This window comes from Microcebus murinus, chromosome 16 (genome assembly GCF_040939455.1).
Source record: "Microcebus murinus isolate Inina chromosome 16, M.murinus_Inina_mat1.0, whole genome shotgun sequence".
Lineage (NCBI taxonomy): Eukaryota > Metazoa > Chordata > Mammalia > Primates > Cheirogaleidae > Microcebus > Microcebus murinus.
The window spans coordinates 67,089,868-67,104,101 of NC_134119.1; the positions used below are offsets into that span (position 1 = coordinate 67,089,868).

At 56.2% G+C, this 14,234-nt stretch overlaps 1 protein-coding gene across 1 annotated transcript in view; it reads left to right on the top strand.

Annotated features, from left to right (window-relative positions):
- Window positions 1-14,234, top strand: part of GRIN2D (glutamate ionotropic receptor NMDA type subunit 2D) — a 38,096-nt gene that overhangs the window by 1,521 nt on the left and 22,341 nt on the right. The window contains exons 3-8 of the mRNA XM_075993204.1: window positions 2,979-3,469; window positions 6,884-7,503; window positions 11,942-12,056; window positions 12,289-12,500; window positions 12,767-12,935; window positions 13,523-13,676. Of these exons, the coding sequence (XP_075849319.1) occupies window positions 3,005-3,469; window positions 6,884-7,503; window positions 11,942-12,056; window positions 12,289-12,500; window positions 12,767-12,935; window positions 13,523-13,676 (1,735 nt within the window). The 5' untranslated portion in view covers window positions 2,979-3,004. The remainder of the gene's footprint in view (window positions 1-2,978; window positions 3,470-6,883; window positions 7,504-11,941; window positions 12,057-12,288; window positions 12,501-12,766; window positions 12,936-13,522; window positions 13,677-14,234) is intronic.

Below are 14,234 nucleotides of genomic sequence, written 5' to 3' on the forward strand. Positions count from 1 at the left end.
CTTTCTCCAGCCCCACATACCTGACGCCCCATGTCTCTCTCTGTCCCTCCATTTCTCCATCTCACCTTCTCTCTGCACCCCCTTTCCCCGCATCAGTCTCCCCCACCGCGGCCAGCCCTCTCCCTCTCTCCTCTCGCTCTCCCCTCCCATCTCAGAGCTATGAGTCTGCTATTAATACCCCTGACAAGGACCTTGAGGGCATCCAGGCCCCCAGCACCCCTCTGCCCAAGCTGCCACCCCTTCCTCAAGGTTCTGAAATACCCTTCCAGCCTCTTCCGAGCCCCGGGATTAGGGTGGGGAGAGACCCGGGTTGTGTGTGTTGGAGGGGGGGGAATGGGATGCCGTCTGCAGCACGACTCGAGGTGGGGGAGCTGTTGATCAAAGTGGCCTCTCCTCCCTTCTGTGATGGATTGGGGAGAGCGATGGAGACAGGGACACCCCAGGAATCTCTGGCACCCTCCTCCTCCTCAGCTCGGGGCAGGCTATGCTGTGTACAGGAGTGGGTTGACTGGGGAGGCCGGAGCTGGGGGGGCACCCAGGATGTTGGGATTGATGGGTTTTGAGACAAAAAGGAGGTCCTTAAAGGAGGGGAGGGCTGGGAACCCAGATTCCTGGGTCTTGGGGGAAGAGGGGAACCGGGGACCTGGGCTCTTGGCTCCTGTCGTAGAGGAAGCTGGGCTCTTGAATTCCCGAGTATCAGGGCGAGAGGGGGCTGGGACTCTTGGGTCCTGGGAAAGAACAGGGCTCCGGAGTCCTGGGGGAGGAAGGGGCTGATGGCAGGACTCCTGCGTGTTTATGGGAGAAGTTGGAGGATAGGGCTTCTGTGTCTGAGGGAGGAGGGGCCGGGGCCTCAGTCTCCTGAGTCTGGGCAGGGGACCGGGGTCTGGACTCCTTAGCCTCTGTGTAGGTGGCATGAGCGGTTGGAGACGGGAGCCAGGTCCCTGTGATCCCGGAGGGAGCGGGTTCTGGAGACTGGGCCTCCAGAGTCCTGGAGGACTGGAGCTGCCACTTCTCGGTCCCTGGAGGGGTAGGGGACTGCACTCCCAAATCCCCGTGGGAGAGGACTGGGCATCCAGCCTCCTGAGAAGGGTGGGGCTGGAGGCTGCCCTCCTGGGCCTCAGCAGGGAGCAGGACCCTGAGGTCCCTAAGGGCAGAGGCCAGGCAGGGGTGGGTCTGAGAGAGGCAGAGGAGGGGCTGGGGGCTGAGCAGCCACCAGGAAGGGAGGGGAGAGCGAGAGTTAACCCCGCGGGGACCAGGCCACAGCTGTGGGTTATTTTGGGGTGGAGGGGGGGTTATTCTGAGCACTGATTGAGCCAGCTGCTTGGGGAAGGGCAATGGAGAGGAGGGGCGAAGAGGAGCCAGGATTTGGGAGGGATGGGCATGCTAGGAGCCCCCACCCCCTTCCCAGGGGAGACAGTGGCCCAGGATCTCTGAGGGGTGGGGTGGGGGAGGGGAGGAGACCTCTGGGCAGGGGAGAGGGTGTGGGCCTTTCCCCCACCCTGACTGTCTGTGGGGTGGACGAGGCCTGCGCTACCATGGCAACCGGACAAGAGACTGACTGACAGCCAAGAGACAACCCTTCCCTGCCTGGACCCTCACCCCTTTAGGAAGCCCCTAGCACAGGCTCCCTTCCCTCTCTGGGAGCTAGGAAGCCAGACCCCCCAGTGCCCTCCTCCCTCAGACCCAGGCAGGACCCAGGAGCCTGGGCTCCCAGCCCAAGCACCCCAGGCGGCAAGTATTCAACAGGGGGCACAGGAAGAGATGAGATGCTGTATTTCCTCTAATTTACTAAATTGCTCCAGGCTGGGTGCCAGGGACCCCCCTCCCAGCTCTCCACAGCTGTGCCCCCAACCCTGCATCCCAGCCTGGGCCATGACTCTCTTTCTCACTCTCATTGAGAATGTGGGAGACAGGGACAGGAGTAAAGGGAGAAAAATGGGTTGGGGGCTGTGGTTGGGGCGAGGGGTATGGTTGTGGGGGCACTTTCTCTCCTCGGGGTGCCCCACTAATTTCTCCTTCTCTTTCTTTCTCTCTCCCCACACACCTGACCCCTTTTCCCTCTCTCATTTTTTTTTTCTCCCTTTTTCTCCTTTTTATTTTTGCTCCCTCCTGTCACTTGCCTTCCCTGCCTTCCTTTCATGTCTGTGCTGGGCACCTCCCTGGTGGGGGTCTCGATCTTTGCCTTGCCTCGCTATTTCTGTCTTCCTGTGTTTCTCTCTGCTCTGCCTGCCTCCCTCAATCTCAATTCTGTTTCCCCATCTCTCATGTGTGCGCGTCTCTTGGTGGCCTTGTGGTCTGTCTCTGTCTTCCTGGTTCTCTTTCCATCTTCCTCTCTAACTTTCTTGTCTCTCTTATCTCTCCCGTCTCCCTGCGTCTATCCCCACTCTGCCGTCCTCTCCCTGGGTCTCCCTCGCTCCCTATTTCTGTCGCACTGTCTTCTCCCTTTCCCTCTTCTCCCTGTCTCTGTTCCTCCTTCCATCACTCATTCCCACCTCTACTGCTGTTTCCATTTCCCCTCCTATCTCCCTGCTCCTATTTTGATCCCATCTCTGTGGGTCTCTTTCCCATCGGTCTCATTGTCGTCCCCTCCCTATCTCTTTCCCTCTCCTCACCTCTGTATCTTGCTGACTCCATCACCCACCCCTGGCTGTCTCCCCCATACTCCACTTCTCCCTATTTCTCCCTGTCTCTGTGTCTCTCCCTCTTTCACCCCCCACACCTCCCCCTATGTGTTTGGCGTCTCTTCCCCACATCTCCCTTCCACCTTCCCCCACCGTGTCTCTCCTTCTGCCTGTGTGTCCCCCCCTCCGTGTCTGTCTCCGTCACCCCAACCTTTCTCCCTCCTCTCTCCCCCGTATCTCTTCTGTGCATCTCTTTCAACATCTCGTCTCCCTGTCTCTGCGTCTCCCCGTCTGTGTCTGTCTGTGCTCTCCGCTCCTGCCTCTCCTGCCGTGTCTCTCGCGGGCCCGGGCGCTCAGAGGCTGCCCGGCGGGGCCCGCAGGCGATGCGCGGTGCCGGTGGCCCCCGCGGCCCTCGGGGCCCCGCTAAGATGTTGCTGCTGCTGGCGCTGGCCTGCGCCAGCCCGTTCCCGGAGGAGGCGCCGGGGCCGGGCGGGGCCGGCGGGCCCGGCGGGGTCCCCGGCGGGGCGCGGCCGCTCAACGTGGCGCTGGTGTTCTCGGGGCCCGCGTACGCGGCCGAGGCGGCGCGCCTGGGGCCGGCCGTGGCGGCGGCCGTGCGCAGCCCGGGCCTGGACGTGCGGCCCGTGGCGCTGGTGCTCAACGGCTCGGACCCGCGCAGCCTCGTGCTGCAGCTCTGCGACCTGCTGTCGGGGCTGCGCGTGCACGGCGTCGTCTTCGAGGACGACTCGCGCGCGCCCGCCGTCGCGCCCATCCTCGACTTCCTGTCGGCGCAGACCTCGCTGCCCATCGTGGCCGTGCACGGCGGCGCCGCGCTCGTGCTCACGCCCAAGGTGCGCGCGACCGGGGGCGGGGCGGGGCCGGGCGGGGCGGGGCCTGGGCGGAGGGTGTGGCCTTGGAGGGGGCGGGGACAGTCCTGTGGGCCGGCGTGGGGCCAGGGGGTCGGGGCTAGGCCTGGGTAAGAGGTAGGGCTGACGCGAAGGGGCGTGGCCTACAGGACCAGCGGGGCCTCCGGGAGACCCACCTCGAAGCGGGGTCAGAGAGGCCAGTCGTCGATGATCAGGGCATGGGGAGGACGCGGGCCCAGTCACCGCGGGTGCGGGCCTGCGGGAAAGGCGAGCGAGGGGCGGGGACTGGGGACCAAAAGGGACCAGCCCAAGATGGCAAAATATGAGGGAGGGGTGGGTCTGGGATCAGCGAGGGGAGAAGTCAGCTGGAAAGGAATGGCATTCAGAAAAGGGCTAAGTCTAGTGAAGAGGTGGGAGCCAGGCAGGGCCGGGGACCGTGACGAGGGGTATCCAGTACTGCAGGACAGGGGCTGGGGAGGGGCTCGGCCCGGCGAGCACAGGGTCTAGAGGCCTGCGTGGGAGGGCGGAGCCATCCTGGGAGAGGAGGAGCCTGAGACGGGGCGGGGCCTATTCAGGGGAGGAGCCGGTGGGACAGAGAGGTGGCGCTTGCTGGAGGGTGGAGCCACCTGAGTGGGTGAAGCCTGAGTCTGCCAATTCCCTACTGTGGGGCCTGTGGCTCTGTGACTGGATCACTATTGTAGTTCTGTCCAGAACGTTCTGAGAAGGACCTCTCTGTCCAGCTTTCTTGTTCTCAGTGGCATGGTGTTGTCCAGAGATTTGTGGGCAGATTATCTGGCAGGTGAACTTATAATTTCCTGGCTGCCACCTCCGTGGCAGACTCAGAGATGTGGTCCCTAGTGCCTCCATTGCTGATGGGAAGTGCAGTCCACTCTTTGTCATTGTCTGCTGGGCACTGTGGTCTACTCAGTGTACACCCATACCTTCTGGGAAATGTCCCTTCGCTGTCCCCAAATAGAAGAAAAAATACTCTTCACAGCTCTATCTGTGCCCCATTGAATGCTGGGAACATGGTCCCCTCAGCACACCTCCACCTGCTGAAGGACGAAGCCCTCTTGGTGTTCTCATTACAGGCTGGGAGATCTCATCCCCTCAGGACAACTGTCCTGTCCCCTAAACATATAATCATAGGCACACGCTTAGGAGGAATTCCGCTTGCTGTTCTCATTGCATTACAGGAAGATTTATTGAGGGCTGATTCTGTGCCAGGGCTGTTTTAAGTTCTCTATAGTTCTGGGGGGGAAAGACACAGTCCCTGCCTTAGGGAGCTTGCATTCCAATGGGGAGACAGACAAAACAAGTAACAGTAAAATCTGTCCTGGAGGAAATTGACAGGCTGGGACTTCAATAGATGACAATCAGGGGAGGAGGTGACACCTGAGCTGGACCTGAGGAATGAGGAGGGGTAGGTCCAGCATGGAGGAGCTGGGGGAAAGTGTCACCAGAGGAGGCAACAGCTGAGGGCAAAGCCCTTATAGCGGGAAAGAGCTTGGCATGCTTTGGGAAGAGCAAGGAGGAGTGTTGGGGTTGGGGTGGTAGGAGATGAGGTCAGAGAAGCAACAGGGCCCAGTTCATGCAGGGCCTTGTAGGCCACGGCGGAGACTTTGGCTTTGATTCTGAGGTAGAATCATTGGAAGGTTTTCAACCAAGTAGGGATGTGATCCAATTAATATTTTGAAATGATCACTCTGGCTGCTGTTTGGAGAATGGACTGGAAGATGCAAGGTTGGAAGCAGAGTTGGGATGGAAAGCCATAGATGTCTGGGCAAGAAAGTGGTGACGATGAGGGTTGAGGCAGTGATGGCACTGAGGAATAGACAATGACGATTATGTTTGAACATAGAGCCAAGAAGATTTGGGGACAGCTAGATGGGGGTATGAGGGAAAGACAGGGAAAGGCTGATTTGGGTTTGGGGCCTATGCATCAGGATGCATAAGGGAAAGACGACAGGGAGCAGGTTAGAGGTGGGGTAAGATCCAGTGTTCTGGTTTTGACATGATAATTTTGAGATGCCTCTTGGAAATCCAAGGGGAGACATTGAATAAAAGAGGGGATAGGTTTGTCCAGAGCTCTCGGGAAAGGCTGTGACTGAGGACAGGCACCATCAGCGTCTCCAGTGCTGTCCAACAGAACTTTCTGCAGTGACGAAGGGCATCTATATTTGCTCTGTCCGATATGATAGCCCCAAGTTTCATGTGGCTGTTGAATGCTTGATATGTGGTTAATGCAACCAGAGAACTAAATTTCAAATTTTATTTAATCTTCATTAATTTAAAATGGAATAGCTATGTGTGGCTCATGGCTGCCATATTGGATAATGCGGGAAACAGTATTTAAACCAATGTGTCTGGATGAGATCCCCAGGGAGAGGACAGAAAAGAAAAGAGAACCTTAGGGCGCTACTATAATGCATTCAGAATTTGGGCTGAGGAAAAGGGTCCAGCCAAGGAGACAGAGGAGGGGATAGGGAGGGGGAAGGAAAACCAAAGAAGGGAAAATCCACTCAGCAAGCTGTATCTTCCGGTTGGAGGAGTACTTACCCTCATTGCATGCTGGGAGATGTAATCTCCCTCACTATATGGAGAACTGGTCCCTCTCAGTGCATGCTGGGGGCTGTAGTTCCCCCACTGGATGCTGAGAGTATTGATGACAGTGATGATTAGCTGCTGTAACAGATAAACCTCCAAATCTCAGTGGCTCAACCTGATGGAAAGTTGTTTCTCGTTTACATAAAATTCAAACAGGGCTGAGCGCTGTGGCTCATGCGTGTAATCCCAGCATCTGAGGGGACTGACGTGGGAGGATCTCTTGAGCCTGGGCATTCAAGACCAGCTGGGCAACATAGCAAGTCCCCGTCCCTACGAAAAAATTTAAAAATTAGCCAGGTGTGATGGCATGCACCTGTATTCCTAGGCTACTTGGAAGGCTGAGGCGGGAAAGATCACTTCAGCCCTGGAGTTCAAGGCTGCAGTGAGCTATGATTGCACCATTGCACTCCAGCCTGGGCAACAGAGTGAGACCTTGTCTCTAAAAAATAAACAAACAAATAAATTTAAAAAAAAATCCAAACAGATGCTCCAATTCAAGGTGGCTCTTATCCATGTGGTGATTCAGGGGCTCAGGCTCCTTCCCTCGTGTGGCTCTGTAATCCCCTAGGACTTCAGAGTTCTCTTCTGGGGCGTCTACATTTGCCCTCAGACAGGGAAGAGAGTAAGGTTTATGAGAAAGAGTTTTAATGGGTGAGTCTAGAAGACTCAGTCAGGTAGCTGAACCTAAACCCAGATCTAGCCAGGAGGTGAAAGAGACAGGGTTAGTGAACAGCTCGCTGGGAGATGAGGTCCCCCGTCTGCAGGCCTGACATCCTCCTCCCTCCCGGGCAGGAGAAGGGCTCCACCTTCCTGCAGCTGGGCTCCTCCACCGAGCAACAGCTTCAGGTCATCTTTGAGGTGCTGGAGGAGTACGACTGGACGTCCTTTGTAGCGGTGACCACGCGTGCCCCCGGCCATCGCGCCTTCCTGTCCTACATAGAGGTGCTGACCGACGGCAGCCTGGTGGGCTGGGAGCACCGCGGAGCGCTGACGCTGGACCCTGGGGCTGGCGAGGCCGTGCTGAGCGCCCAGCTCCGAAGCGTCAGCGCTCAGATCCGCCTGCTCTTCTGTGCTCGCGAGGAGGCCGAGCCTGTGTTCCGGGCAGCCGAGGAGGCTGGCCTCACTGGGTCTGGCTACGTCTGGTTTATGGTGGGGCCCCAGCTGGCTGGAGGCGGGGGCTCCGGGGCCCCTGGTGAGCCCCCTCTTCTGCCAGGAGGCGCCCCCCTGCCTTCCGGGCTGTTTGCAGTGCGCTCAGCTGGCTGGCGGGATGACTTGGCCCGGCGTGTGGCAGCCGGTGTGGCTGTCGTGGCCAGAGGTGCCCAGGCCCTGCTGCGTGACTATGGTTTCCTGCCTGAGCTCGGCCACGACTGTCGTGCCCAGAACCGCACCCACCGTGGGGAGAGTCTGCACAGGTGAGTGGGGCTGGCATGGGAGGGGTGTGGAGGGCTTCCAGAGCCTGACTACCTGGAGAACTCACTGGCCGAGTGGCCTCAAATGGGTTGTATCCCGTCTTCGAAACTCAGTTTTCTTTTCTGTAAAACAGGAGTAATTAGGTCTCTTTTCGGAGGTTAAATCAGGCAATTTGGGAAAAGCACCTGATACTCAGTGAATGTATTACTCTATTTCATGACTCTAAGATGCATAATTTTAACGTCTTTGAAATCAAGATGTTTCTTATAATTAATGGCTTATCGTGGTTTAATTGGAAGCACTTTTTCTTTCTTTGTGGTACATAAAAATAGCGGCACATCTTACAATCGATAGATTATGTGATCTTAGATTCTGTGAAATACATAGAATATGAGCTGAGTTTCAGTAGCAAGAAAGACCCAATCATCCAGTGGCCCAAATGAGGATAAATTTGTCCCTCTCTTGTATAACACCCTGGAGATGAGCGGTCCTGCTTGCTGGGAGGTTGCTGCTCCGTGTGATCATTCAGGGACCCAGGATCCTCCCACCCTGCTGCTCGGGCATCTCTGTGCAGAGGAAGCTGGGCCACGGTCCTGTCTGAATTGTGGCTCATGAGAACAGGGAAAGAGGGGAAACGGAGAGCAATTTTCTTTTGATTATGTGAGGCAGAAGGGCTACATCTCACACCCTATTGTTGAGAACATAGTCACGCGGTTAGTGCTGATTTACTGGTTGTTTACAGTGGTGTCTGTTCTGATTGGCTAGTGCATGTGCTGTACTGATTGCTGGATATTTGAATATTGCTCCCGCTCATGGCCCGGGCGAGCCGCAAGGAAGGCTGGGAAATGTCTGCCCTGGCTGGACAGTCGGGTACCCGGCTTACATGCTGTTATTTTAGAAGAGAAGGACAGAGTTTGGTGGGAAACAGCATGTCTACCATGGGAAGCTCCGAGTGGGGAAACTGATGTGTTTGGTGACAGAGCAGTGGCAGGAGAGGCCTTTAATCCTGAACGAGAATGAAGTGAGTTTGGGAGGAAGTGATGGGTAGGGAAGGAGACCTCAGGGAGGAGAATTGAGAACCGGTGAGTTAGGAATCAGGCTCTCAGAACAAGAGGGCGAGAAAAGAATCCCTTGTTCATAAATACTTACTGAGCACCCGCTAGGAACTAGGGCTCACGCTGAGCACTGGGAACACAGGGATGAATAAGACCATGACTTATTCTTCAAAGAGCGCAGGGTCCTGTAGGGCTGGCAGACAGGGATGGGGATAATGACGACGCTGCGTGACACTTGCAGTAATGGAGGGAGCGCGGACATCGTGGGGGCGCCAGGGAGGACTGTCTAAGCCAGGACGTTTTTGGTTGCAAGGAGTGTCTCATTCTGAGTTTCCTCGGGGGAAAAGGGGGCTTATTGGAAAGACAAACACACATAGGAATTCAGAAGTCAGGAATTGAGGCGAAGCTGGGAGCCAACTACTCTTCCATCTCTTCCTGATTCTGTCTTCTTTTTTTTTTTTTTTTTTTTTTTGAGACAGAGTCTTGCTTTGTTACCCAGGCTAGAGTGAGTGCCGTGGCATCAGCCTAGCTCACAGCAACCTCAAACTCCTGGGCTCAAGCGATCCTTCTGTCTCAGCCTCCCAAGTAGCTGGGACTACAGGCATGAGCCACCATGCCCGGCTAATTTTTTCTATATATATTAGTTGGCCAATTAGTTTCTTTCTATTTATAGTAGAGACGGGGTCTCGCTCTTGCTCAGGCTGGTTTCGAACTCCTGACCTCGAGCAATCCGCCCGCCTCGGCCTCCCAGAGAGCTAGGATTACAGGCGTGAGCCACCGCGCCCGGCCTGATTCTGTCTTCTTAATTCCTGCCCTCTGTCTCTCTGTCTGTCTGTCTGTCTGTCTTTCTCTCTCTGGCTTGCCTCTCCCAGAGGCTGTTTGGTTCTTTACCCAGAATTTGTGCTCCTTCATAAGTTCAGCCCTTCCTGGCCGGCACCCATCCCTCCAGATCTCATAGCAAAACGTCAACCCAAGAGAGGAAATGCACCGGCCTCAGTCGGCCTTCCAGAGTAGGGTTCTCAGGTCATAGGTCACAGGTCAGCCTGTGGAGTCTGGAAGGTTTCTAGGAAGAGGAGATATCTGAGACCCGAAGGATTAATTGTTCATTCATTAATTTATTCATTGAAAAGCCCTTTATCAAAAGTCTACATGGTTCTGGAGGCTGGGAAGTCTAATGCCAACCACTGCTTTAGTGTTCAGTAAGGTCCCTGCTGTCGCAGGACTTGCAGGACTAATAGGGGAGAAAAGCACTGAACAACCAAGAAAAGAAAGAGGAAGATAGCAGCAGCTGATAACTTCTGAGACGCAAATCAAACAGGGGGAATGGGATAAGAAATGCCTAGGGGGCTTGGCTAGGTGGTCAGGAAAGGCCTTTCTGAGTAGGTGAAATCTGGAGATTAAAAAAAAAAATGGATAAAAAGAGGGAGCCAAGCACTGGAAGATGAGTAAAGGGAGAGTGAACCGCAGGTGCAAAGGCCCTGGGGCTGGAACTTTCTTGTATTCTGTTTTGTGCTGCTATAACAGAATATCATAGACTGGGTCATTTACAAGAAACAGAAGTTTATTGCCTCATGGTTCTGGAGGCTGGGAAGTCCAATGTCAAAACGTCGGCATCTGGTGAGGGCCTTCTTGCTGCAACATTCCATGGCAGACGGGCAAAGAGAGAAGGGGGAAGAGGGAGGTGAGCCCACTCCCACAATAACAGCTTTAGTCCATTCGTGAGGGTGCTGGAGTCCTCATGACTTAAACACCTCTTAAAGGTCCCACTTCCCAATACTGTCACCATGGCAGTTACATTTAAACATGTGTTTTGGAGGGGATGGACATCTAAACCAAAGCTTGGCTGTCTGGGAGCCTGAAACACCAGTGTGGCTGCAGCATAGAGGGCAAGGGGGATGAAGGAATGAGTAGGGGACAGAGAGACATGAGGGTCCAGTTCACATAGGGCCGTTAGGCCAGGAGGAGAGGTTTGGACTTGATTCCAGGAATGGTGGGGAGTTCACCAGAAATAGTGTTCCAGGCAGGGGGAATAGCATGTGCAAAAGCCCAGAGGGTGAGAGAAACTTGGGCAGCTCGGTGGGACCACAATAGTTGAGAGCGGATGAAGGCAGTAGATAGAATTAGGGGCCAGAGGTGATGAGGCTCAGGAGGTGAGTGGCACCAGGCCTTTGCCTTCAATGCCAGGTTGAGAGGCTTAGACTTTGTTCCAGGGCACTGGCTAGCCAGGGGTGAGCTCTGAGCAGGGGAGGAGTGGAGTCAGTTTTGGGTGTGGACAGAGCCCTCTGGGGCCAGTGGGGTACAGACTGGGAGAGAGATTGGAGGCTGAAAGCCAAGCAGGAGGCTGGGGTGAGGTCCAGGAGGGCTGTGGGGAGGGAGAGGAGAAGACCGGACAGAGACAGTCCTAGGGCAGGAGGGATGGGGCTTGGGGTGGGAGAGTGAGGAAGGCAGTTGAGAGTGACCGGGTGGTTGACATGAGAGGCAGTCAGAGCACAGATGATGTTGCATAGATAAGAAATCTGGAGGCCTGGCGTGGTGGCTCACGCCTGTAATCCTAGCATTCTGGGAGGCTGAGGTGGGCGGATTGCTTGAGGTCAGGAGTTCGAAACCAACCTGAGCAAGAGTGAGACCCCGTCTCTACTATAAATAGAAAGAAATTAATTGGCCAACTAATATATATAGAGAAAATTAGCCGGGCATGGTGGCGCATGCCTGTAGTCCCAGCTACTCGGGAGGCTGAGGCAGGAGGATCGCTTGAGCCCAGGAGTTTGAGGTTGCTGTGAGCTAGGCTGACGCCACAGCACTCACTCTAGCCTGGGCAACAAAGTGAGACTCTGTCTCAAAAAAAAAAGATATCTGGGAGTCCAGGGACCACCCCACCAGTGCTTCTTCCCAGCAGAAGGGACATTTGAGCTGAGTCTCTAAGACACAGAAGAGTTGGTCAGGATGAGAAGGGTGGCATAAGGGTTTTCCAGGCAGACAAAACCAGCAGCTGCAAAGGCCTAGAGATAGGAACTCACTTGACATGTCTGAGAGATACCTCGCATTCAGTGTTGACAGAGCAATAAAAGGGTTTTTGGGAGGGAAGAATTTGAAGGTGGGAAGTGATGAGAGATGGGGCTTCAGAGGCAGGTGGGGCCAGAGCACAAAGGGACTCTAGGGCCTCAACATCAAGCTGAGAGTCTGACCTTATCCTGGGGACACTGGCCAGCCACGGAAAGGGTGCTGAGTAGGGTCATATTTGTGTGTTTGAGATCTTGGAGGTGAAGCAGGAGAGATTTCAGCTGGAGGCTGGAGCTGGTCAGTAGAAAGGAGACTTTCTAAGCCTTCAGCCGCCAAGATCCAGCTGACATGTCCCCACATGTCCCCCTCCCTTCTTTCTGGGCAGGTACTTCATGAACATTACCTGGGATAACCGGGATTACTCCTTCAATGAGGATGGCTTCCTGGTGAACCCCTCCCTGGTGGTCATCTCCCTCACCAGAGACAGGACGTGGGAGGTGGTGAGTGGTGGCCCAGACCTCAGCCATGGGACAAGGCCTGGGCTCCTGGGTCCTGGCAGAGGAGGGGCCTGAGACCCTGGAATCTGAGGGAGGAGGGGGCTGGGAGCCTGGACTTTTGGGTCCTGGGGGAGATGGTGCCTACACTCCTAGGTCTGGGGGAGCAGGGACATGGAGGCCAGGACACACTGGAAGGTGCCCCCAGGAAGCCTGACTCTCTTTTCCTTTGGCCAAGGTGGGCAGCTGGGAGCAGAAGACTCTGCGCCTCAAGTACCCGCTGTGGTCCCGCTATGGTCGCTTCCTACAGCCAGTGGATGACACGCAGCACCTCACGGTGGCCACACTGGAGGAGAGGCCCTTTGTCATTGTGGAGCCTGCAGACCCCATCAGTGGCACTTGCATCCGAGACTCAGTCCCCTGCCGGACCCAGCTCAACCGGACCCACAGGTGACAGCCCAAGACCCAGGAATTCCAGCTTCAAAACCCTCCTCCCTTGAAGCCCAGTAGTCCTGGCCCCGACCGCTCTCCTCCCTTGGGACCCAGGGCCCACAAATCCCTCCAGCTTGGTGCGCATAACTCCTTTGAGCCTCAGTTTCCCCAGAAAGCGCTAACCCAAGTTTTAGCTGCTGCCTGTCCCTACCTCCACACCCTTGTCTCAGGGGAGAGTCTAAGAAGGGGGTCCCCAAACTCCCCAAGCCTGGTCGCTCCCGCAGCCCTCCCCTGGATGCCCCCCGCCCGGAGAAGCGGTGCTGCAAGGGCTTCTGCATCGACATTCTGAAGCGGCTGGCGCACACGATCGGCTTCAGCTACGACCTCTACCTGGTCACCAACGGCAAGCACGGGAAGAAGATCGACGGCGTCTGGAACGGCATGATCGGCGAGGTGAGCCGGGCACAGGCTGGGGGAGGCGGAGCTTCTGGGCAGGGTCCTCGAAGCAGGCACCGGAGGGGCTGAGGGCGTGGCCAGAGGCAGGGAACGCCTAACTCGGGGCGGGGCCCAAGAAGGACACGCCTTGAGACGGGGCGGAGTCAGGAAGCGACGGGGCGGGGCCAGCAGGAGGGACTTGGGGGGCAGAGGAGGCGGGGCTCGGAGGGCGGAACTCCTAGGGGAAGCGGGTGGGCCCGGGAGGGTAGAGCCTGGACCTCAAGAGAACTTGATGGGAGCAGCAGGGTGGGGCTGGGGCCTGGCTCTCCCCAGTCCTGCTCCCAGTCTCTCCCTGCCACATTTCCCTGCCCCACTCTGGGTCCCCTCCTCATCCACCCCGCCATCCCTCTTGGCCCTTTCCCATCCAAGCACTGACCAGGCCCGACCCTGTTTAGCTTTGGAGATCAGATGAGATCGGGCGCGTTGTTGAGGGTGGCATGGCCAAAAACGGCCCTCTCTTTCACCCTGTCACTGGCCTCCTCCCGCGAGCTGGTCTTTGCCCGCCTGATCCAGGTCCCCTCACCCACTCCTCGCTCCCACCCCAGGTGTTCTACCAGCGTGCGGACATGGCCATTGGCTCTCTCACCATCAACGAGGAGCGGTCTGAGATCGTGGACTTCTCTGTTCCCTTCGTAGAGACGGGCATCAGCGTCATGGTGGCGCGCAGCAATGGCACCGTGTCCCCCTCGGCCTTCCTAGGTGAGCTGGGGCCCTAGGACACGGAGCCAGACTTAGGGAAAGCTGGAGCAAGTGCCCCCAGCCATGCTGGCCCTGGGGTCAGGAAACTTGGGTTCAAATCCCGGTACCATCTGTACTGGCCGTTTTACTCTAGTGAAGTGACATCACTTTGGAGCCTCAGTTTCCTTATTTGCAAGATGGAAGAAATAATGTCCCATACCAGAAGGAATTTTACCATAAAGCTAAAGAAGCTTGAGCTCAGGAGCCTTCTCTTGCACCACCTTGCACCTGGTTTTGTATTCATTATGTGTTCTTTTGTCTTAAAGAGAGCCCTCCGAATTGTGTAAGCCACAGGACCCACAAAACCCAAGTGTCTGTACACTTGGGTATGAGATGAAAAGAATAGATTAGCACAGTCCCAGCACACTGCGAGCACGCAAGTTACCCACCAGTGTTTATTGAGCACCTACTCGGTGCCAGGCGCTGTGCTCCATGCTGGGAACACAGTGGTGAATGAAGCAGACACAAATTCCTGCCATCCAGGAGCTCTCAGCCTCATGGCTGGGACAGGAAATAAAC